General features: G+C 40.3%; 5 protein-coding genes and 1 long non-coding RNA gene across 7 annotated transcripts; 2 read left to right on the top strand and 4 right to left on the bottom strand.

The window, feature by feature from the left end:
- The first annotated feature begins 18 nt into the window (after positions 1-18).
- mrpl40 (mitochondrial ribosomal protein L40) lies at positions 19-2,553 on the top strand. The gene is made up of 5 exons (XM_051423551.1): positions 19-200; positions 363-446; positions 1,242-1,394; positions 1,840-1,921; positions 2,052-2,553. The coding sequence occupies exons 1-5, from the start codon at positions 145-147 to the stop codon at positions 2,277-2,279; spliced, it is 603 nt and encodes a 200-aa protein (XP_051279511.1). The 5' UTR covers positions 19-144; the 3' UTR covers positions 2,280-2,553.
- Positions 2,522-4,627, bottom strand: cunh22orf39 (chromosome unknown C22orf39 homolog). Its single transcript, XM_051423558.1, has 3 exons — positions 4,525-4,627; positions 3,532-3,699; positions 2,522-3,381 (listed from the first exon to the last, which is right to left on the bottom strand). The coding sequence occupies exons 1-3, from the start codon at positions 4,552-4,554 to the stop codon at positions 3,250-3,252; spliced, it is 330 nt and encodes a 109-aa protein (XP_051279518.1). The 5' UTR covers positions 4,555-4,627; the 3' UTR covers positions 2,522-3,249.
- A 282-nt stretch (positions 4,628-4,909) lies between these two features.
- Positions 4,910-8,647, bottom strand: ufd1l (ubiquitin recognition factor in ER associated degradation 1). Its single transcript, XM_051423539.1, has 12 exons — positions 8,510-8,647; positions 8,184-8,316; positions 7,350-7,382; positions 7,135-7,256; positions 6,909-7,039; positions 6,753-6,825; positions 6,583-6,651; positions 6,429-6,497; positions 6,305-6,355; positions 6,110-6,198; positions 5,681-5,765; positions 4,910-5,574 (listed from the first exon to the last, which is right to left on the bottom strand). The coding sequence occupies exons 1-12, from the start codon at positions 8,522-8,524 to the stop codon at positions 5,500-5,502; spliced, it is 945 nt and encodes a 314-aa protein (XP_051279499.1). The 5' UTR covers positions 8,525-8,647; the 3' UTR covers positions 4,910-5,499.
- Positions 8,648-8,666: 19 nt separating this feature from the next.
- Positions 8,667-11,938, top strand: LOC127376565 (uncharacterized). Of its 2 annotated transcripts, none has more exons than XR_007887533.1 (3): positions 8,667-8,743; positions 8,934-10,895; positions 11,438-11,938. It is a non-coding gene; the product is annotated as an uncharacterized LOC127376565 (long non-coding RNA). The 2 variants fall into 2 exon arrangements; XR_007887534.1 differs by having other exon boundaries at positions 8,681-8,743; positions 8,858-10,895.
- dhx37 (DEAH (Asp-Glu-Ala-His) box polypeptide 37) lies at positions 10,285-20,011 on the bottom strand. The gene is made up of 27 exons (XM_051423482.1): positions 19,880-20,011; positions 19,645-19,760; positions 19,397-19,566; positions 18,700-18,812; positions 18,229-18,607; positions 17,992-18,140; positions 17,792-17,884; positions 17,578-17,674; positions 16,882-16,995; positions 16,572-16,788; positions 16,008-16,106; positions 15,853-15,923; positions 15,598-15,733; positions 15,427-15,503; positions 14,732-14,964; positions 14,535-14,646; positions 14,313-14,419; positions 13,950-14,138; positions 13,669-13,793; positions 13,182-13,298; positions 12,899-13,071; positions 12,698-12,812; positions 11,660-11,797; positions 11,476-11,570; positions 10,978-11,051; positions 10,775-10,872; positions 10,285-10,671 (listed from the first exon to the last, which is right to left on the bottom strand). The coding sequence occupies exons 2-27, from the start codon at positions 19,745-19,747 to the stop codon at positions 10,595-10,597; spliced, it is 3,471 nt and encodes a 1,156-aa protein (XP_051279442.1). The 5' UTR covers positions 19,748-19,760; positions 19,880-20,011; the 3' UTR covers positions 10,285-10,594.
- A 225-nt stretch (positions 20,012-20,236) lies between these two features.
- Positions 20,237-22,858, bottom strand: gp1bb (glycoprotein Ib platelet subunit beta). Its single transcript, XM_051423550.1, has 2 exons — positions 22,721-22,858; positions 20,237-21,831 (listed from the first exon to the last, which is right to left on the bottom strand). Exon 2 carries the CDS (start codon positions 21,817-21,819, stop codon positions 21,196-21,198), a length of 624 nt encoding a protein of 207 aa, XP_051279510.1. The 5' UTR covers positions 21,820-21,831; positions 22,721-22,858; the 3' UTR covers positions 20,237-21,195.
- Positions 22,859-23,664: the final 806 nt, after the last annotated feature.

Below are 23,664 nucleotides of genomic sequence, written 5' to 3'. Positions count from 1 at the left end.
CGCGAAAGTGCGACCGCGTTCTACAGCGTCATCACCCCGCGACGCCCAAAGCCAGCGGACAAGCGAAGGGCTATGTAGCTAAATGCTACATGTGAACACTCGTGTTGTCCCTGAGGTTAAAGGGAAACAACGAGCAGTGGAAACATGTCGCTGTGTGTGTGTCGCGCTCTCTGCAGGGCTGTGTCCGGACAGTCGTCGAGGTGAGTTTGTGTTGAACGATGGGAGCCGACGAGGAGCCTGCTACCTGGAGCTAACGCGGGATAAGGTTATTCAGGTGCTGCTGGATCCGTCCACACACCGACGGACCCTCCACCAGTCCACATTGACCTGTATTGTGTTTGCTGGGTGTTGTTTGTTTTCAGCTTCCTGTTGGGAGAACATCGCCACGCTGCACAGAGTCCTTGGTTTGCTCCGGTGATGACTCTGAAGACATCTGCTCCACTCAGGTATGATCACCTGAGACCTGGTGGATTGATCACTCATCTGTGATATTAACTTTACTGAACCATCATTTAACTGCTAATATAGTGGTCCTGTCGCACATAGGGACGCTGTGCCAAACCTGTATGATCTTTGGTTTATTTTTCACTGATTTCATATTGTCAGTTATTTGATTATTACTTTGTCACTTATTCTGCCCATCATGTCAACACCAAGTTAAATTGTTGTGTCTGAGGCTATTGGATGTGTATTCAAGTCTTATTCTCTTATGGGTCTAACACCAGTTCAGTAAATAAAGTGGAACAGGAAACCAGGGGCCGCTGTTGTTTAAGCATGGATTGGTGTCTAGATATGTGTGTGTGCTCACACTTAATGGGGACTTGGAGGTTGTGAAGTACTGTTAACAATGCACAGGGGACTGGACTAGTAGAAGCCCAAAAACAAATGATTTACCAGGTCCCCTAACAAATGAATCCACCACGGGTATGAGATAAAGCATAAAACAGAGCAAGATGGTACTGATGAAGTCATAAATGTGTGTTCAACCTTGCTTGACACACAATTTAAGAAAACTCAGTTGAGAAAACAGTCATTTAATGTTACTGCCAAGTCTAACTAGAACTGTAAAATAATATGATGGCATTTGTTGTTCATTCTTAGATCATTATGACAACTAAATTCCCAGAAAATATAGAGTTTCATGTCATAATATACTCATATATTATTATATTTCCCAGATCTGTTTAAAGATATATCTTGTGATTGAACACGCTGACATAGAGCTATACTTTGTATTTAAGAGCGGAGCCCAAAAAGAAGAAGAAAGTGGACCCAAAAAAGGATCAGCTGATAAAAGACAGGCTAAAAAAAAAGGTGAAGAAGCTGGAGAAGATTCCACCTGAGCTCATCCCGATAGAGGACTTCAGTCAAGCCAAATACGTGGACAAAACAAGGTACAGCTCATTTCACTGTTGTCCACACTGTCATTTGTAGTTGAATTAATCCGAGGAGGTAAACACTGTGTTACATAACATGACAGAAGGAAATCCAAACTCAGGGACCAGACTGAATCCAGATTCAGGTCACATCAGAGTTCAAAACACTCATTAGTTTGTGTTTTATCTGATGTGTGAAAGTCATTTCTTTGGGCGCGCTCAGACTTTTGATAGCCACTTTATCCAAATTGTTTAGTCAAGTTTAATATTCTTACTGATTGCGTCTTGCATTTAGGCTGAAGTAAAAACTGAGAATGTTTTAGCAACATTAAATGACGAATTTTAATATACATATATTGTGTATCTTTAGTCCGTCTTTGACTTACTGTTCCTTTGTTCTTTCCTTGCTGCTCACTGACTTTCTGAAGTGCTATAAATTGGTGTTTATTATTCTCTTACAAAGGCAGCGCTTTCCACCAAGGCTGTCATTTGAAGAAAGCGAGCGTCGAGCAAAGCTGCTGAAGGACTGGTCTCGATACAAACAGGTCACCACTTACCTATCACACCTCCATCACTTAAGCTCTTATAAAAAAAATGTTGCCTCTGACCCGTGCTCCCCATCATGTGCACTTAGTGGACTATATTTGAAGTGCTTGTCTGTCTTTGTTCTTGCAGGAGCAGCATATGGCCGAAATGAAGGCTGTTAAACTTGCTCTAGAAGCCCAGAGGGAGGCGCTGCAGGAGCTGAAGTTAGAGTCTGAGGAGCTGTACCAGGCAGCGCTGAAGCCAGACCCCCTTCTGTTTCCTTTCACTCGTGAAGGTCTTGCCTACACACCGCCAAAAGCCACGTATTACGCTCCTGATGGGAAATACAACAACATCACTAAGGTTTACACACAGTGATGGACAGGGAACGGCTGTGGGTGAAGCCTGTGTGTATTGTCATTTATTTTCATGTCTTTGTTTGTGCATGGTTCTTTAAAACAGCCTGCACGTGTAGGTGTGAAGGACACTGCATCTTTTTCTTTTCGTGAATTGTACAGTCACCTCATTGTTTCATTTCTTTATCAAATGGAACAGCATTCATGGAAATTCTGCAGTGAATTGTTTTTGTCACATCTTTGCATAAAACAGGTGAAAATGGATAATAAAAATGTGCTTTATTTGTTCAGAATAATTTTTAACATTTTGTTATTTAAGGTACATAAGGCAAAACTGCTAATGCACAACTCTGTTTGGGTTTATACTGTAAAGCTGAATTCTGTCATATTAATGCATAAATAATATACATAAATATATATTCATCATGGAGCATTTACGGCATCAAAAACAGCACATTTACCTTGGCCTTGGGTTATTGGGTTAGAGTTATGGGAAATGTTGACAGGCTTACTAAGGCCAACTCCCCTGTTTGATGCAACATAATCTGTATAAAGTTTGAAGTACATTATTGTGCAGCATCAACCCTTAAAACAATGCACAACAGATCCTCACATTATGAAAATGTACCCATTGCCTAATTTGACCCAATCTTACATTAAACAAGGAAATTACTATTAAAATTCATTTACAGAGAGTCTGTGAGTGAAATCTGCCTCTGTGCTTCAGTTTACACAAGCTTAGGAGAATTAATTATTTATGAACGGCAGAAATAATACTGCCTTCACAGAGATCATATTGTAATTCACTGGTTGAATAAATGCCATCAAACATCTGTTTTCATACAGCAGCTCACTGAATACAACATGAGATGACAATGAGTGATGACCAGTCTCTCCAGCATTTTGTTCAAGTCCATCAAGTGACAAGAATCTTGAATCTTCATTTCACTATGGCCGCTATGGAACAGAGACAGCAGGTCAACAGTGGCGGTTCACGAGTCCTGAGTCTTTTCCTGGTTCAGGGGCATGTGCCAGTCTCTGGGAGGCTCCCGCCTCAGTTCCCACACTGGAGTGAACTTTCTCTGTGCCGCCACTCTGTTCCTCTCACTCGTCCGCAAGGCTTCCTGCAATACAGATCCAATCCACAATTTCATTTCAACGACATCTTTTCATATAAAGTGTTTACATGTATTCATTAGGACATTCAGAAACTTCGGTTACTGTCAGATTTACAAGTTTAGTTATTTTAACAGTGTGACTTCCTGCAGCTGTACCTTGGCCTGGGCACCCCTGTGTTTCTCCCACTCCTTGCAGTTCTGGTAGTCCTCTTTCCACTGCTGGCAAGATGGGGAGGTGCCGTACGTGTAGTAGTGGTGAAAATTATTCCACATGCTAGTGCAATGTTTGTATTCACTCCAATAATCATCACAGGACCGGGGTGTCTGTACGAACAGAAACAACAATCAGTATACAAATTATATTATTGCCCCCCCCGCTCCATTGTTGTGTGTCTGGTGATTGACTGCATCACTTCAACTTCCCTGGTTACACCTATCATCATCCAACCTGAGGAGTGCAGCAGGATAAGGTTTAAACCCTCATTCAAGACTGTTTACTCTAAATGACCAAGAACTGGTGATAGAAAATAAATACAACTATAATTGGCAGCATAGCAATGGCCGTTATGAAACAAAAACACCTGGAGTTGAATTTATTGTGGGATATTTATACGATTTTAAGGGATTAAATCATTTCAAAACAATAAACCTTGTTTTGAAGATGACGATGATGTATTCTGTATATTATTCATATGAGTAGCTACTTATTTCATAATGTTTTATTTCGTTTTATTTACTTTTTAAACTTAAACCCAACTCAGGTTACATCTGGATGAAACACTATAATAAGTAGTGTGACAGCACCTCCCTGAGGTCACTGTGGTTTAGATGAACCAGAGTTTGCTCGGTGGCTAATGTGCAGTTACATTTATCTATTATTAAATGTAGTTTTTTTATTTTTTTTTAAGCTTGCTAGCTCGATTTAAAAACAAATCATGAGTCAGATAAATAACTGAGACTTTCTATTAAAACCTCCCGGTCGCACATTGGTAGCTAAGGTTACGGTAGCTAGCGGCTAATCACCTTGATACGTATTTTGTTTACATTTGACACTCTTTACCCTTTCTCGGGACTATGAATGCCAACGCAAATAGACACTTTATCATGGACGTTATTTGTAATTTGCAATATAATGTTTAGATAATTTACCCTCCACGATGTTTCTCTAGACAGGTCCATCGCTAGCTGAGCTGAGCTAACTGGAAAAACACTTCCGGCTCGAGTTAATTTCACAATAAAAGCGCTACCGCAGAATTTCACAGCACTTATTTTGAAAAGACTCACCAAAATGAAACAAGAATATAAAAGTGTCTATGCCTGAAGGTGAGCACAATAACTAAACATCCTAAATGTATTGTGACAAATTTATTTAAAGTACTTGTTTTGGTCAAATATGGACATGTATTCTTGGCTCCTTGTGTTTTTGTCCAGTTATCTATTAGTATTATAATAATAACACCATAGACACATATTCTATATTCCAGTCTCATTAAAATTCATTTACATGCTTAAGACAAATAATCATTAGCTACAATTATTTAATTTCAAAACACAGTCCTTTATTTGTCTATAAATAAACCAGAAAAAAAGGAAAACATTTGCAAATTATCCCTATAATTCAAAAAAAAAAAAAACCTCAAACATAAAATTAAATTCTTTATAATTAAGAACAAAAGTATAGAGATATTATTGCTCCAATTTGCTTTATAAGAATGGGAGTCTGAATAACAGTATATTTAAAGTGAATTGTAAAAATTGAACAATTGTGGAAAAGGGGGGATATGCTCAAAGTTAAAAGGTAATTCAAATCTGTATCTATCGTTACAACAATACTTCACTTCTTTGTGTTGGTGGTGATATAATTTATTATGCCTGGCTCAAATCCGTCACCCTGGACCTGTGAACACCAAATTACAACTGACAGCTCAGCTTCTGTTGAGCAAGATATTACCGTCAGAGGTTTAATTACATCCAATCACAACTCAGCAGCAACACTCTCATTTCAAAAGAGACAGAGAGAAAACTCCAATGCATCTGAAGGCCAGGTTTTTTACTTTGCTGTTGAAGGTGACAATAGATATATTGAGTCTGTGCACATTAGCCAGTCTCTCCACTTGAAATCCTTCAAGGCTTTCTTCCCTTCTTGCGTAGTGACTGTCCTTGTCCGGAGAAGGCGATGAATCTGTTCAAGGCGTCATCCTGAGAGGATTAAAAAAAGAGATTTAAAAGTAGTTAAAATTGTAAATACTGCAACATACAACCTAAATATTAACAAATGTACGATACAATCCTTCACTTTTCTTACATCATCCACAAATTTCCTGGGCAGAGGCCTCGAGTTCCTGATGAAGGTGATCCTGCCAACTTTGAATTCATAGTTGGGAATGCCTCTGTGAGACGAAAGATTAGAGTTTAAGATTTTACATTCAAGACTAAAACACTGGTGGAAGCGTTCAATGTTCAGTGATGTTAAAATACAGACTAATAAATACATAAAATACATAGTGTGGCCTGGTGGCCTCAAAGTCCCCAGTTTGAGTCCAGCCTTAGACCTGGGTTGTACGTCAATCCCCATCTCTCTCTCCCCTTATTTCCTGTCACCTCTCTACCATCTACTGTCTAATAAAGCATGTTGCAGAGTTATCATGTTGAAAAGTTAAACCATTGTGTTACGATATCTAATTGTTACGCCACTTCATGTCTACATCTATCTAATACTGAACAATCTTTTCACCTTTTGATGTCACTTGGGTCAAGAGGGGCCGGGCTGGGCTCAATCCCTTTTGTTTTACCATCCAAACGATTGCCAGAGCCAGTGAAAGCCTGAGTATAAGAAACAAATTAGAAGTCACATTAGCTCAAATTATGACAGTTATCAGTAGTCATGAAGACATTTATTTGTCTCTAACCCACAGCAGCATTTACTCACCCTGAATCCCAAGTCCATGTCAGCATAACTGCTGGGATCTGCTTCTTCTTCCTGTGAATATATTTGTTTGATCAAATGGTTCAGAGCACAAAATGTACAGGTACCTTTAAGATTTGGTCCTTACTGTTGGTTCTTCCTGGTGCTGAGGACGTCGTTCAGGCTCTTTGTATCCCAGAGGAGCATCAAAATCCACCTGAGAAACAGAGTCACAACACATTTAAAGCAGTGAACTCAACAGATGAATTCACTGTTGTCTGTGATAATATGAAGGGTCTTACGTTCATATCGCACTCGATGATGGATACTGCTTTATCTGGCTTAGTCTCCATTACTCGCAGCTCATATATCTGAAACAAACACACAGAATCTATTAGCAGTGGTATTCAGGGACAAAAATTAAGACAAAAACATAATCCAATATTATTCCAATTTGAATAAATTAATTTACCTTTTCATTGTAGTTGATAGCTATGACATCGCCAGTTGTCAAGCAGGCAAAGTTTCTCAATGCATTCTCCAGTCTGTAATAAAGTGACAACTTACTTAATCACTTTAGTTAAACACAAAGTGTGAAGAATAGGTACATTTAACTGATATTTCTTACACTGCCTTGGGGTTTGTAATGTCCAGGAAGTCGGGGCTCTGCGGCTGGAACTTTGAGTAAGTGGCCACCATAAGGTTAACACTTTCCACTTGGACCAGACCACCTTCCTCCAGCAGGAGATTCTGCATCATCTGCAGCAAACAAAGTAAAGCAACAAATAATTAAGTGCTCCAGCAGACAGCTCAGTCTCTGTGACTCCGGCATTAAACCTGTTACTGTTTCTCACCCAGTGTGGCAAGTAACAGATTCCCTCATCGGCCACGAACTCCAGCACACCACAGTGCGTCATTCTGTCCGAGTTCTTGTTGGTCAGCTTGAACAGCATTGGATATGTGATATTAAGCCGGCCTGTACGAGGAAAAGGAGGAGAAAGGTTATAATCATGGGAGGTTCATTCAGGACTTTTACAATGAAGATACAGTTGATTTAGCTTCCACTTACTGAGCTGGTCCAGAGCTGAAGGTGGCATTATTACTGAAATATAGAAATAAATAAATTAGTTGAGGCAACAAACAAGATTATCCCAACACCATCCCTGCCAGTTAAATGTTACTGAATACATAAAGTACAGGTATAAGTGAATTTTAACAGTAGATGATCAGTAGATGGTTTTAGTCTGACACACTCCTACATCTGGGAGGTAGTTGAGGGATGTAGTCGTGTCCACTTGTTTTTATTATTTATGGGCTTAACTGATAGACCTTTCCTGTGCATCTATGACAAAAAGCCAAACCACCATTATTCTGGGGAATTACAGAGAAACTCCAATAAAACTTATCGCACCCGTCAACACTGTGGCAAATTTGATCAAAAGGCATTTAGAAGTGGGAACGAGCTTGAACTGATGAACCTTTGTCAAACTTGGATCCACAATAAGCACTAGTAAGCACTAGACATTGAGACAAAGCTCTACATAAGTCAACATAAGAAACTGACTAATTCAACAGTAGACAACACAAGAAAGCAGGTCTGATTACTGATACGGTAGTTCCTGTTCCCAGTGACATCACAATCAGTGTGCACTTTTAAATGAATTCCCCTGCAGACCTTTGAAAGGAAGAAATGTAAATACTGTCGGGGGGGGGGTGTTCATATGAGTGATTGAACAAGAGAGGAAAGGACTGATCAGGGCTGCTGGAGAAAAACACTGAGGACTGATGATGAACCAAGTTTGACACTTTCTAATGAGCTTGTTATAATCATTCAGTATATCCAACACAAAACAAACAAACAATCTAACTCCTGTGTTTCAACATTTCTAACAACAGCGGTTACTTTTGCCTCCTTTCTCCACGTCGGAGCGGTCGTTGGGTCCGGCTAGCATCGACACCGAGTAGCAGCGGTACTGGGTGGAGAACCGGTTCTGAAACCCTCGAGACATCGGGTGGTCGAAGACGTGGAAGGAAAACTGCGGAACAAAAACACAAAACTCTGATTAATAAAACAAACACACTGATATGTCTATGTCGGACTTTAAATCCGTCGTGACAGGGCATCTTTCCGCCGCTGTCGTGTTGTTGTTCGTTAACTTGAACGGCCACAAATACGGTCGCTATTGATTTGTCCCGTGTCGTCAACGTTAAAATAAGCGTCCTGCTCACCATGTCATCGGTCATCGGAAGACTGGACTCAAACAAGTCTGTGTCTGTTTTATGTTTTAACACAATTCGCAATCGAGCTGCGACTTTCTACTGTTGTCTTCTGCTTCTTCCGGAAGTGTACGAGCTGTCAGTAGGAAGTGACGTCGCGACGGACGTTAGCCAATCACAGCAGCCCTTTGAGTGTGCCCTGCAAATTCATGGGTGAGCCTACAGAGAGCCATTAGGACCACGGACGTAAGTTGGGGGGGGGACACACAGGGGACATGTCCCCTGCACTTTTTCTAAAGGCCGTTTTGGTCCCTGCAGTTTTTACCGTCTAAAAACAATATATATTATATATTATTATAGTAAACAGAGACGCGTCAAGCACTAGGACCAAGCGGAAAACAGCCGCTCCAGCTGAAGCCTGTTTCTCTTCGTTTAGACCCGCCCACAAGCTCCTCGATTGGCTCTGCTGTTTCTTGTGTGATTGGCCGTCCCCGCTGTCACTCCATCTTGCTTGCACACCGGTCTGAGAGGAGTTTCAGCGCACTGAGGAGGTTAAAGACCTGGCTTCACAACTGCATGAAGCAGAAAGGCCTGAACAATGTGGCAGTTTGTCACATAAACCGAGAAAGGCTTGATGCCTTGGACAGGAAGAAACTCTGCCAGGAATTTATCTCTGCCAATGATTGAAGACAACATGTGTTTGGAAGCTCTGGATGATGTTGATGATGTTGACCCTTCTGTGGTCTTTGGCTCAAATTGACCCTTGTTCACTTTTCATTTACATCAAAAATAGGATTTTCTTCCATATAACTGCCTAAAAATGACAGTGGTTCTCTGTTACACTCATTTCAAATAAAATCTGTTTACCATATATTCCAAAAATAAGTGTAAAATTGGTGGTACTGAGTTGGAGTGAAGTTGACTAACAAGGTGAAACACAGAATTGGGTGATAATGTTTTGCTACATGCTTTACAACCAGTCAAACCAAAAAAGGGAACAGTAAACTTAAAAGTAGTAATAGAAAACTAGAAGAACTACTAGAAAACACAGTGAACTGAAAGAGTTAAGAGTTTTATTAAAAATACTTGTCCCCCCACCTCTGAAATCAAAATTTTGTCCTTGATTAGGGCATAAGATAAACTATATCTCAGTGGCTCTGGTCCTACGTTTTCAGTATGTAAAGATAAAAAGGGATATGACTCGCAAGATAAATTGTTTTAAATTGTCAAAATTGAAGAAGCAACCAACTTTTAGTCCCTTGGCATTAATCAGACTCCAAAAATGTCTAATACCATTTGACATCTCACCACAAGGTCTATTAATATCGTGTTTTGGAGCTTTCATTCACTAAATGGATAGATTGAATTGTCAACTACTGTTTCTCTAAACTTCTAAACTTTTAAGCAAACATGGATGGGGAGTCTTTGAAGAAGAGGAAGAGAAAAACAGAAAACTTTAACAACCGGGCGACCTCCATCTGCTGAGGAAGATCAAATGAAACAATCAAAAGCTCCAGAACAGCTACTTAATGGACACTGTGACTAGACTGTTCTGTCGACTGCTGTTTCTAAGGTCAAAAATGAACATTCAGTCTCACCAATGCCATATTCTCGTCAGCCTTTTGTAACTCCACTCTACCGGCTGTGTGTGCCCAAGCCGAGGGTTATTTCTTCTCTGTTGACACGCTGAATAACACTGATAAGTAAACTGACACTGATGTAGAAAATCAGTGACACTGCCCTTAAATATTAATCAACATACAGCATGAATAAATCACACACCATCATTATTTAGAGCCGCGCAGTTTTAATGAGTCTTATGAAGACCAAATCAGACACGTAAGTGACAGCAGCGCACTGATAACAAGTTAAAAGTCGTAGTTTAAGCTCAGAGATCCCTGAAAAGAGGCTGTACAAGTCATAGATACAGTATATAAAATACAAAACGAAGTAAAGGCAGTGTTGTGATATTGTAGTTGCGCTTTAAAAATTAGCAGGTCTAAACAAGCCTTCTGAGGAGTTCTATGGATCTGTAGGTCAACATAGCTCTGTGGTCAAGTGTGTTGTATCATTTTCTGCCTTTCTTTTAGATGTAAGTTATACTGGAGGCCAACTTTTGGCTACTTCTTGATGCATGGCTTCAGGTAACCACTGGCAGTATGCAGACAACAGAACTGTAGGAGGAGAAAAATATAAAACAAACAACAAGATTAAATGACAATAAGGCTAATCAAATCAGACTCAGGCAATGTCATGTCAAGCAGATTGAACCCTCACATTTATCTTCCGTTTTCCAGACAGAGAGGAGGGTATCTCTGCAGTCAACTCTCTTTGACACCAGCTCTCCCAGCAAAGCCTCCGTCCTGGGTTGCAGCCTAACACAGCAACGACACAAAAGGTAAGAGAAAAGTTCTTCTTTGAAACAAGTTCCTTTGTTTATCGACAAAAACTGAGGAATGTGTGTGAGAGTAACAACTTACTTTGCCCATGTTTTCAGCATGATGGAGGGGTTTGAGAGAAGGTGGCTAACGTTTTTCTTTAGTTTAGCACAAACCTGTAAACCAAACAAAGCAAACATTACTATGCAAGACCTAAGTGTTCTTGTCAGGTGCAGGCGTCATTTTTATGGCTTTTGTGGAGTTTGTGCCAGGTTTGAATTTCAGATTCTGATTATTTTTCTTACTTATATTTACCTTAAGTTCTTTTTTGCCTGGCACACAGAGTACAATGCAGATGTAACAACAACACAATATATAAAGTTTATTCAGATAAAAACTCCAATAGTGTGGAATTGTTGATACATTTAAACTTAATTTAAAATGTTTAAAATCTGAATAACTTACAAAAAGTAATGTTTGTCTGTCATATGTTTGGTCTTGATGTCATTGTATTGGGTTGGGGGCAGTGGTGATAACTCTTTTATTTACTGTATGGAGACAGAACAGAGATCAGGGAACTTCCAGGTTTTGGTGCAGTACCTGTCCCTCAAGCAGAAACCTCGAAAACAGTTTGTAACGCTCCAGGCCGTCTGGATATTCCTTCTCCACTGCTGGGAGCTGCCAACCTATACGGACTGCAGGAGAGACACAGCAGTTACACAAATAGGCGAGGACTCCCTTTCAGCACAAACAGAGCCGTGGTGCTCAGCCGGAGAAGACTTACAGAAGGTGCTCGAGCGGTGACATCTGACGGTGCCGGTGGAAGAACAGAACCACGGTGACGGCGACTCCAGAGGGGAGCCGAAATGACAATACTGATGCAGAAGCTCGGGGACCCACTCTGCTTCTACTGCTGACACACCTGACAGAGACAAGGAGGAAGACATTTCACCAGGTGAGATCATCAGCCTGCAAATCTTGTTTCAGTAAGAGCAAAACAAACTTGAGCCCTTTTTGCCTATATTTGTTTACATTTAAAGCCCATTAAAAGTCTGCTGAATTAGCCATTAGTAGTTTCTGTTTGCAGTGTATTATTTATTGTGCAGACATCTATCAATGGATTACCTTGATAACTTAATAATGTGATGATTCTCAGGCAAGTTTTGGAGTTAAAGGGGGGCGTCCATTCTTGGGGGATTATGGACATTTACTTGTGACAGCCTTTTGAGTTGAAATGCTTGGAAAGTTTAAGTAACTCTGAATCTTAAAAAATATGTGTATCATGTCTGTGTGTTCATATATGTGGAAATCAGGCACTAAGGGTTTTAAAGTATCTTAAATGCCTCCACAAGCTTTGTGTCCAAACACTACTGCTGCCTGTAACTGCTGACTGTGTTGGTGAACGGGCCAAACAACAACACCAGGTTTTTGTCATTTCTGCAGTATCTTTGTCTCACATTTCTCCTCCACAGTTTGAAAACCTCTGGTCTAAAACAAGATATCTGTCTGACCAAACTGGGTCTCTGGAAAGTCTCTGTATTCTTTTAAATATTAATACGATTTATTAACAGTGATAAGAATTAAAGTGTACTGTGTCCCAGCTGCACTTCATATTAACCATTTTCCCCAGTCACTGTGAGTGAGTGAGGGCTTAAAACTGGAAGCCACACTGAATGCCAGCCTTGCCTGAATCTGTACCAAACCTTTACTATTTCATTCAACCTTAATTTGCTACTATAAGAAAGAATAAATTAGCTTTTTCACATTTGACATCTCTCTAAATCAGAGGGCACAAACCAGATAACACACAAAGCTCATTTACCTTTCATGTACATCTTGGTGGTCTCCATGATCTCCTGGTAGACCACAAACTCAGGCAGCGCTTTGAACAGTGCAGAGGTGGGATGAATGAACACCGGCTCGTCCATAAGAGGTGTCTGTGAACAAAATCAGATAAAGGTGAGGAGGTGAAGTGAAGGTAGACTCTCCTAAAATCACAATCCCAGTCCTCAGAGCAACTTACCTTGTAGCCGTTCTTCCATTTTGGGTCCAGTATATCTTCTGCCTGTGCGCGCCTTGCAAGATGGTCTCCCAGTCCGGCCAGAACAATCTGCCGCAAACAAACCACCTGGTGCTCTGTCGGTGGACTCATCTTGGGATTCACAAATGCTCCCACCTCTGGACACACTGCGTTCACTGGGATGAGAGCAGACAAATGCTTTTCTGTTTTGTCTCTGCAGGACATCATGTGATAGGTGTGTGTGTGTGTGTGTGTGTGTGTGTGTGTGTGTGTGTGTGTGTGTGACCTGCATTAGTAAGTTGTCCTCTGAGCCTCCTGATCTCCACCATGGCTTTATACCTCAAGCCGTTCTCCTCACAAAACTTAGGAGTACAACCGGCGAATTCACAAGCACCAACAGCACCTGTAGTTAAAATGTAAATAGAAATATATTATAACCACATCAATTTACTTTTTTGCATAATGTGTCACTATAATCCCACCCTATACCCTGTTCCTGTAAAGTGTCAACATTTTTTACTAAAGCATCTTGCCGTTGTAGCCTTTTGGGGCACCATAGTCAACCCCTCCTCAAGTCTCAGTAAGACCCTTTTCAAATCAAGTGTTAAGTTTCATCCTGAAAACCTGCTTCATGCTGAAACCTGGAAGAAAATTATGTTTTTGGAGCCACGTCCTGGGACCCTTAAAAGGTCAACATATGACCGAACAGACTCTGCTACAGTTTAAAGTACAAAACTGTCCAGTATTGTAACCTGAACAAATAGTAAGATTACCCAGCATGACCATGAGATCCCCCAGCAGGAGTGACGCTCCTTGCCCGGCCCACAACCTCCTCATTTGGGTCAGCCGAGCTCGACGCTGGGTGAGCTTGGAGTTCTCATCTTCACTACCTGCAGGTCTGAGGAGAAACAAAAGTGTTTCACAATTATAAAAACATAATGTGTGCAGCATGAGAAGACCACTAAACTTTAAAGGCGTTGGATATTTCTACAAACAAAGCCCTGAAAGCCCTGATTCAAGGTTTTATATCATTAGATCAAACATGTGTCCTCACCTGTCAAGGTCTTCGAAGATCTCCCGTACAGTCATGGCCGCTACCACAGCTATGACGTAGGGCAAGCAATCCTGCTGCTTACCGAGAGCTAACATTTTAGCATAACGTGGTGCCACAGGGAAGGAAGCCATTGCTCTGCCCAGGGGCGTGATGGGACAGCTCAGCCTCGCTCGCTCCATCTCTTTCACCCTTTGAAGAAAAAGATTAACAATCTACAGTGTGAACATGAAAATGTAAATATAAATATAACATAAAAGGGTCTAAAAGTTCCCTCAACATGACCCAAACTGTTCTTATAAATAATTATGTAATCCATGTGAGCCAAGGCAGGTGAAGAGAGGGAAACTCAATGTCAGACGTTACCTTCCAGTGCGGGGCGGCTCTTTCAGAGCTCCCAACGAGACTAACAACTGCTCTGATGCAACAAGAGCCTCAGCAGAGGGAGACGTGGGAAAGGGAAAATTGACCACCTGCACAAACAGATGAAATATGAAGCCAGTTTATTGAGAATACTATTTATTTTCTTGTATGCAGCAGGATTTCACTCAGAAGCCAGCAGGCAAGTTTTAGTTCACTTTTTCTGACCTTATCTATGTTGAGGTCCTTCATCTGTAAAACCAGGTCTTCCACAGGTCTGCGAGTGATCTCTGCCTCTGAAAACAAACTGAAGTCTCCAAACACTGCAGATGAGTACAACCTTACAGGGACAGAAAGAAAACAAACATCTGTGAATATAAAGAAAACAATTATGTAATTACAGTGTCACCTTTCAAAGTCCTGACCTGTAGCAGTGTCCCGGCTCTGTTCGTCCCGCTCTACCTGCCCTCTGATTGGCTGAGGCCTGTGAGGTCCATGTGACCTTGAAGGATGACACTCCGGTCACTCGGTCGTAGAAACGTTTCTTAACTCGACCGCAGTCAACCACGTACTTGATGCCGGGGATGGTCAGAGATGTTTCAGCCACGTTGGTGGCTACCACACACAGACGGGTCCCAGGTGGAGGAGGCCTGAACACCTACAGTCAGGAGACATCATATATATCATAGTAAATGTATTGTCACCTTGAGTTTACTGTGAGTTCAGATTATCTAACCACCACTGTCTTGTTATTACATCTGATTTACACAATAACTAACATAAACATAGCTATTATCTCTCATTAGTCATAGCTAGTAGCTGGTAGTGGTGGTAACATGATAATATCACGATAAACTGCTTTGGGCTACAAACTAGAACCAAGCAGGTGATACAAATGAACCCACATCCACACCAAGGCCACCTTTTAAAAACACCCCTTTTTTCTAGCCTTTGTAATTTTCCAAATCTTAAAACTCTTTCCAGGAAACTTATGTGAACCTGTACAGTGCAGATACAAACTGTCACAATGTGAGTTTTGATGATCTTTAAAAATGTTATCTTATTGCAAAAACAACCCTAGTTCTTCTCATGGAGAAACATTTTAAGACATAAATCTCACCTTCGCCTGTTGCTCTGGAGCCAGCAGGGAGTACAGAGGGAGGACATAGAGAGGAATAGAGGGGTCAGCCTTCTCCTCTACAGAAACGAAACACAGAGCAGGATTAGTAAGAGCATTTATCTGAAACACATCCAGCTGGATATGAAGAATTATTCATTGGGAGTAGCTTGCCTGCATTGACGGGATCATCTCCGATTTCCAGGTCAGAGCCTTCATCTTCCTCGTCTCCGATCCCGGCCTCTCTGTCCTCGTCCCCTTCATCCACTGGGAGGGCAGAGTAGTTATCCAGGTCGATTCGGGGAAGAGACTATAGACAGAGATTAAAACGTGTACACAATAAATATCTGTGGAAGAGGGGAGCGACTTTAATAATGTCACAAAAACAAGACTTTAAAGATGTTTTTAGTGGCATTTACTAAGACTTACGACTGTCTTCTTCTGCTTGGCCTTCTTAAACTTCCTCATCGCCTCTGAGGTGTCGGCTTCCTCATCTTCACCTGAACACAAAAACATGAATATACAAAAACATACCCAGAGATATGTCGGAGTTGGAGGGGTAAACAGGTGTGTGTTACACTCACCAGTGGTTGTGTTGCTCTTCCTGAAGGGGAAAGCTTTTCTCAGTCGTCTGCACAGATTGTGAACCTCTGCCTGACCGGTCAGAAACACCAGGATACCACCTGAAGGACAGAGACACGGCATGAGGGTGGTGGTGAGTGTGTGTGAAGGTTTAACTCCAGTAACTTCAGTTTGTCCTGCTTACTTATTGCATAAAATGCACAAAGTGTGAGATCCAACTGAAACCACTTCACTCAACCAGGTGAGAAGGAGAAACTTTTTATTATTGCATTGATCTGTTAATTAAGTCTGAATTCATCTGACAGTTTATTAAGATATTAGACTATGTTAGACAAGGTATGTATGTAAGACTTTAAGTTACTTCCCATGTGCAGTCAGTTAGATAACTCATGTTCCTAGATGAGGAAACACTGATATCAATTATTTGAGAAAGAGTAAAACAAAACTGCTTCTGATCGTATAACTTCAAATGTTCTTTGTCTGATTTGATCGTTGGTCAATTTAGGTCAATTTAGTTTAATTGTAAAATACATTTTAAAACTAAATATCATAAATGTGTATGTTACCTGGAGGCAGCATCCTGTGGATCTTGCAGGTTTTTTGGAAAACTTCTCCAGTGTAATCCTCCAGCGGTGTGCGTTTGTTAAAATGTATAGTGACCGGGAACTGGCGAGCGTCTACCTTGATAACGGGCGGAGGTATCCGGAACAGCTTTGTGTTGTCTGTGAAGTCCTCCACTCGCAGAGTAGCTGACATGACCAGCAGCTTCATGGGCATACCTTTCTGCAGAGACGTCAAGAGTGGAAGCAGGGATTAAATAAAAACACAGTGCAAGATTTTTACACCGAAGAGATGAAACATAGCAGAGTCCGTTACCTTGTTTCTAAGAGGGACGATACGAGACAACAGTCCGATCAGGATGTCAGTGTACACGCTCCTTTCATGAGCCTCGTCTATGATTATCACACTGTATCTCTGGAGCAGGAAATCCTATGAGACAAGACAGAGACACACTGAAAACACATCGCAGAAACATCTTGGTAATTACACGCTCATACAGATAAAATGTAGTATGTATTACAACCAGGTCAACATTCCCACTACTCATATTTATACTGGAAAACTCTACAAACACAAACTCGTGGCAGCTCATTAAAATTGTGATTTTTGAAGCCGACTTTCAGATTGAAGATCCTGCGTCTCACCATTTTCATATGAGGTTTTTTGATCTCCTCTCAGTTCCTCCATCAAAAGATTAAAGCAGACTTAAAATATAAATATGTCATCTCATAACTACATGAGGATGGGCTGGATTTTTTGATGGTTTTATTTACCCATATTTATGGATGAGCAACAATGAGAGCACTCATATGAGCCTTTATAACTGTTGTATCAAATAAAATTCACTTGACAATTAAATGAGTGTGAACAGAAAGCAGTGTTTGTTTCTGAAAATGACAGCTTGGTCCTCCTACATACACACACTAAACATAAACGTTATTACACATTCAACACTCTGTCTGTTCTGCAGTATTTTATTAAATGTCTCTACGAAGTAAAAAGAGTAAATACCTTCTGAATCTCCTTCAGCAGAACACCGTCTGTCATGAACTTGATCTTGGTGTCGCTGGTCACGTTCCCTTCATATCGAATCTGGTATGACACCACCCTGAACACCGACGCACAAACATCAGCACATTTCCACCCGCAAGTTCGTCACAAAGACGTTTCAAAACAAAAGTCTGTGGATTTGATTGAAATATTTCTAATATCTACAGTGAGTTACCGTGTGGAGAGGTTCATCTCTTTGGCCACTCTGTGGGACATGCTGACAGCTGCAACTCTTCTGGGCTCTGTGATACCGATTATTCCACTGCCACTGCAGGAAAAAAAAAAACAACGAAGAAGAAGAAGAACGTGAGCCATTTTTCTAGGTAAATATCCAGTGAAAGATTTAAGGACAGAACCGTAAAGAGGACAACCTACCAGGCATAGCCGGCTTCATACAGAAACTGAGGCACTTGAGTGGTCTTTCCACTTCCTGTCTCTCCACAAATGACGACACAAGGATTTTCTCTCACTGCCTCCATGATGACCTGCTCCTCCGCCAGCACGGGCAGCTTCAGACGAGCCTCCTACAGACCAACAGATTGAAATACACTTAAAGCAAGCAAACAAAAAACGAAACACACCTACGTGAACGTACACAGTGAGAACACACACCTGTATCTCTGGTGATCTGTCAACAGGAACGAAGACAGCCGGCTCCGACAGATTCTTGTTTTGGATTTTCTCCTGTTCTGAAATGTTCTTCTTCTCATTCTGTCCATCTTGCTCTTTTTTGTGTTGTTCTTCCTTCACTTCCTGTTTGTCCTCCTGACAGGATGAGGGAGTTTCCTTACATTCATTCATCTCTGTGGTCTCATTCGCTTCTATGTCCTCTTCCTCCTCCTCATCAGACGACGTGTCCACATCACTGCTTTCTTCTGCCTTTTGTTCCTCTTCTTCGTCCTCTTCGTCTTTCCATTTTCTTTTTCTGTTCGCTCCACTGACACTGCTGATCTTTGGCCCAGAGTCTCCATCTTTTATTTCATCTAATGACCTGGAAATAAACCCAACAGTATTAGACCCTTAACTCCACCTTCTCCACATCTTCCAATGAGAGGATTATCTTCGTCTTTCTGCTGCTCTTACTGTTTATTCTGGTAAAGTTTGTCTCCTGTTCCCAGTTTGGATGTGGTGTACAGCAGCTTCAGTTCAGACTCTGGAAGCTGCACCTCAGCCAGTTTGCTCAGGATGTCTGCTCTCTGGACGGGACAGACAGCAGGACAGGTAACTGGGTTGTGAACTACTCCTTTATATTATGGGCAGAGTTACTAAATGTTTCACAATGTATGTCCAGTATATCTGATGATTTTATGAATTAGGAGTTACTGTGAATAACTGAGAATAATATAATACCAACACCAAAACAAAACCTTTTTAAATATATTTGTTTCTCTTATTTACTGTCATCTCTCTACTGTCTGTAATAAAAGGCGCTGAAGAACAAAGAAAAAGATAAAAGGCTTTTTTCCTTTAAAATAACAAAATATTAATAACGATTTCATTTAAATGAGGAAGTATCTGATCTAAGAATAATCAAATAGGACTACAAAAGTTTTATAGATATTTTATTTATCCCGAGGGAAATTCAAGCATTATAGTCTTTAATACAGACACATTACAGTTGGAAATGCTTAATAAATCATAAAACGTATTCCTGTGGATCAACTAAACCACTGCTCCAATAATTGTTTCAGCACTCCTAAAGACATTATTGTAGTTATAAAATATAAACTGGACCAGGTTGTTTCTCTGTCTGAACCTGCAGCATCAATCTGTCTCTCACCTGAGCTGTCTTTTCCTTGCGCTCCAGGACCTTCTGCAGCTCCTTCCTCTGTTTCTTGGTGAGGGGCTTTCTGGTGGAGAAAGGTGCCACTGAGGTTTTCTTCTTCTTGGCTTTATTGGCTGGGAGGACCAAAGCGTTGCTCTCGTCTACACCTTTCAGTCTGCCCCCATCTGATGAAAACAACACATGTAAGTGGCACTACAGCAGACAATGTGAGCAGCTGAGGGGTTTAATCTCTCAGTTTCTACCTCGCAGTTCAACCACAACATCTGTCTGCTCTCCAGCTGCTGGCTGCTGAGGGTCCCTCTGCTGTCGCCCCCTCCAGTTGTGTTTCTTCCTCAGTTTCCCCATTTTAAATTGAGGTCTGGAAAGAAAACATGACCTGATCAAGTGTAATGTTGGACACCACGAAAACAACCACTTCACTAAGGACTAAGTTAGCTGGTAAGAGCTAAATCTTTATACATGTAATAAAATACAAACCTTTTATTGTGACAGGTCACACTACTGCGTTAGAGATTTAAACACTTCGCGTTTGAAATTACAGCCTTGCACAAATCTCACGTGTAAACACATGAAGGTCCATCAGGTGAAACAGTCCGGCGGGGAAACGTAGGCCCCAGCAGAAAGGTTCCGCTACTGAGATACACGTTGTATTTTTTATGGGTCGTAATTTATAAATTTAAATTTAAAGTAAAATAACTTAATATCAACTCAACATCTTAACACGTGAAATAAACTTCACAAAAAAATCCATATACATTTCCATTAAAGTTATTTTTAATAATACATTAATTTGTTTAGAACATGTATAAAAAAAAAGGAAAGACACAATGTGGGCACATTTTAATTACATCTGTAACATTTATTTTGTGTTTAAAGTATCAGAATAAAGTTCCAAAAGAAATATTTAAAATTATCATGACATAAGGGCACAATCATTAACAAATGCAAAATGGCAAATCACTACACCTGAAATAAAAGTTAAAATATGAAGCAAGTATAAAAACTGATATCACCAAACACGATATAAATGCTTTATCAGTATTTGATGAAGTACTTCAGAGTCCACAAGTCCACAAATAAAACATTTCAAGGTGCTCAACAGGGGTAAGGTAAACTTTTATAAACACATCCATTTTTATTTATCAGTTTCAACCTCAAGAAAATAGAAAATTGTAATTTGATGTTTGAACCACATGTGTTTTGTTTAAGGCAGAACATGTTTGTGTTGTTAAAATGTCAAACTTTTGATAGAAAACTGTAATTTATTCATCTGATCATTATTATTATATACAACATGTGGCTGGTGAGTAACGAAGAAAAGCAGTACAGAAATGCTAGTAATATGTTCAAAGTAGTTTACATAGTTTCCAAATCCAATAGTGCAGACTCATTAAATCTATTCTACAGTGGCATACAGTGTTTAATGTTGGTTTATGATGGTCTTTGGACACACAGATGGGTGACAAATTAAAGGAAAAACCGACACAAGCTGCCAGAACAGCTTCAGTGTTGTCCTCAGTCTCACACAATTGTAACTGAGCTCTAGTGACATGATGACTCATTATTTTCATATTTTCAGACACTCCTCTTGTGTCCTGTATGGAAGCATTTTCATTTGTTTTTGTTTTTTCCACTCATTTATTCCGAGTTTTCCTTTAATTTGTCACCTGCTTGTGCATAAAAAAACCTCTTTAGAATCATCAGCACAAAAGCCTTTGAGAGACATTTTCTCTCCACACAGAAAACAGCTCTTTTCCCTCTTTTGTATCTAACAATCACACATCACAGCTCCATCAGGTGCTGCTGTCTTTTAAAGGCATGAAATCATTCTCCCTCAGACCCTCCCCGGCTGTGAAGCTCTCCTCTGTGGTCCTCCTCGCCTCTTTGGACAGCCTCTCGAACCTCTTCAGGAACACGAAGAGAGCCACCAGCAGAGCCACCTGCACCAGCACAAACACAAACAGGCACACCTGTGAGGCCAGAGCCAAGTCACAGTACCAGTAGTGGCAGGAGTCCAGGACCTCCTGCTCGGTTAAATACACCACCAGCCGCCCCCTGAGGCTCGGAGGGGAGCTGCAGTTGACCCCCAGGTGTGACTTGAGGGCAGCAGGCTGACGCAGCAGCCAGGCTCGCAGGTAGAGGACGCCGCAGTCACACACCCAGGGGTTACCTTGAAGGGAGACAGAGCGGAGGGAGGTCAGATCATCCAGGAGCCCACTAGGGAGGCTGGTGAGCTGGTTGTCATGGAGACGGAGTTCGGTGGTCCCAGCGGGGAAACTGGTGGGCAGCGAGGAGGAGCTGAGAGACCTGCTGCTGCAGTTCACCTGACTGCCATGACAGGAGCAAAGGTGGGGGCACGCTGATGACCTTTGACCTCCGAACAAGAGGAGCAGACACAGGAGCAGAAGCCCCTTCATAGTTACCAGTCGCTGGAGAGGAGAGGAGAGGAGAGGAGAGGAGAGGAGAGGAGAGGAAACATAGAACAATACAACATTATTTGTTCATATAAATATGAAATAATACAATTTTGTACATTTTACAACATACAGCATGTTTTGGGTTGTTGTTGAGGAGGAGCTAATTTTTTAACTATTTTCAACTAAATTGAAACTAGGCTGCAAATAATGATTATTTTCATTGTGATCATTAATCATTGGGATTAATCTGCAATTAGTTTTCTTGAGTTATCATCTGATTGTTTGGTTTCTTAAATTTCAGAAAATAGTGAGAAATAAAATTAAAATTACAGAGAACCTGAAGTGAAACCTTCACAATGTTCAAATCATTAAAAGTAAAAGCAGCAGATCCGATCAGACATTTTCAGTCTAGAACCACAAAATGTTTTTGTATGATCAAAATAATACTGTTGGGTAGTTACATTTATATTTTATATTATAATTAATATTTTTACAAACTACAAAAAAATAAAATTAAGTAAAAAGTTACTAAATAGATAAACAGAGAAGAAGTAGAAAGTGTCATGAAAAATAAAAGACTCAAGTAAAGTACAAGCACCTCAGATTTGTACTTAAGTACAGTACTTGGGTAAATGTACTTAGTTACATTAGACCACTGGTGGGGACTCTCTCAACCTTGAGGTCAAGACTCTGAGGTTGATAATCAGACAAAGCAAATAAAGAAATCATTAACAGGCTCCTTCCATACTGTTAGAAACTGAATAATTCTGACAAACTGAACTTTAGATTTCTAATTTCTGTGATATTTTGAGGCAAAAATATCTGTTTTACTGTCTTTATTTGTTAAAAATGAAACTATAGAACTAAAAAGTCTCAATAAGGTCTGAAGAGAGTCATTTACCTTCAGCACTGCGTGTCTTCAGGAGAGGACTGTGTTACTTGCGGCCGCTCTGAGAGGCCAAGTGCGTGTGTTTGAGCCAGCTGGCACTCACTGATAAAGACCACTGTCAAATATGAACACACACATGTACAGTACACACACACACACACACACACACACACACACACACACGTACAGTACACACACTATTACAGTAAACACAGACCTCTAACAGGACAAGGGAAGTGTACCAGTAACTATTTTAGGGGTTAATTTCTGATGAATTTCGAGGAAGTTTTCTGAAACATGTACTTTCCTAGAAAATTTTTAGGAAATTAAAGTAATTAAAATGAAGTGTATTTCAAACACAGTAAAGAAGACAACATGGCCTGAATTATGATATGTATCAGATATAACAGTTTGGTTAAATAGCAGCGGTGATTTACCTCAATTTTTAGGTACTTGTATTCGAGTATTTCCATCTTATGCTACTTAAAATATACTCCACTACAGTTCAGAAGCAAAGATCGCACTTACTCCACTGTATTCCCTTTCACTGAATAGCACTGGATTCAAATTAATGATACTAAATATAATCAGCAAATAAAGGATGATGTATTTTTTTTATATTTAATGTATTATTAAAATTACCAGCAGCAACATAGGGCCACTGTTGTTATTTTCATCTTAAGGAGAGTCACTTCAACATTTAAGTACTACAAGAAAGCAAAATATTTCCATAACTAACACTACACTCAACCTAAAATTACAAAGAGAACGTTTTATAAATTTTATACAATATCCATGTATTTATATTTTTGCCATTATTTTATGCCAAATGAACATTTTTTAAAACAGAATTGTTTTTATTTAATTGTATATGAAGGTAGTTTAAATTGATATGAAACAATAAAAATATTGCATGAATGCATCGATAATTATATTTATATATATATATATAATTA

Source organism: Dicentrarchus labrax, unplaced genomic scaffold, assembly GCF_905237075.1.
Source record: "Dicentrarchus labrax unplaced genomic scaffold, dlabrax2021, whole genome shotgun sequence".
Classification (NCBI taxonomy): domain Eukaryota; kingdom Metazoa; phylum Chordata; class Actinopteri; family Moronidae; genus Dicentrarchus; species Dicentrarchus labrax.
The sequence above is the reverse complement of the archived record's forward strand: the minus strand, read 5'-3'. Positions and strand labels throughout refer to the sequence as shown.

Excerpts from the sequence above, each read along its gene's own strand:
- dhx37 (XM_051423482.1), bottom strand. The coding sequence starts at position 19,747 with ATGGGGAAACTGAGGAAGAAACACAACTGGAGGGGGCGACAGCAGAGG. Across the intron at positions 16,996-17,577 it reads TGCTGAAGGAGATTCAGAAG|GATTTCCTGCTCCAGAGATA; the intron begins GTATTTACTCTT and ends CTTGTCTCATAG. Across the intron at positions 14,139-14,312 it reads GAGCCGCCCCGCACTGGAAG|GGTGAAAGAGATGGAGCGAG; the intron begins GTAACGTCTGAC and ends TTTTCTTCAAAG.
- mrpl40 (XM_051423551.1), top strand. The coding sequence starts at position 145 with ATGTCGCTGTGTGTGTGTCGCGCTCTCTGCAGGGCTGTGTCCGGACAG. Across the intron at positions 1,395-1,839 it reads AAATACGTGGACAAAACAAG|GCAGCGCTTTCCACCAAGGC; the intron begins GTACAGCTCATT and ends TCTCTTACAAAG. Across the intron at positions 1,922-2,051 it reads ACTGGTCTCGATACAAACAG|GAGCAGCATATGGCCGAAAT; the intron begins GTCACCACTTAC and ends TTGTTCTTGCAG.
- ufd1l (XM_051423539.1), bottom strand. Across the intron at positions 6,826-6,908 it reads ATTACAAACCCCAAGGCAGT|ACTGGAGAATGCATTGAGAA; the intron begins GTAAGAAATATC and ends ACTTTATTACAG. Across the intron at positions 6,199-6,304 it reads ACATGGACTTGGGATTCAGG|GCTTTCACTGGCTCTGGCAA; the intron begins GTGAGTAAATGC and ends TCTTATACTCAG.
- cunh22orf39 (XM_051423558.1), bottom strand. The coding sequence starts at position 4,554 with ATGGACCTGTCTAGAGAAACATCGTGGAGG. Across the intron at positions 3,700-4,524 it reads CTAGAGAAACATCGTGGAGG|ACACCCCGGTCCTGTGATGA; the intron begins GTAAATTATCTA and ends CTGTTCGTACAG. Across the intron at positions 3,382-3,531 it reads ACAGGGGTGCCCAGGCCAAG|GAAGCCTTGCGGACGAGTGA; the intron begins GTACAGCTGCAG and ends TCTGTATTGCAG.
- gp1bb (XM_051423550.1), bottom strand. The coding sequence starts at position 21,819 with ATGAAGGGGCTTCTGCTCCTGTGTCTGCTCCTCTTGTTCGGAGGTCAA.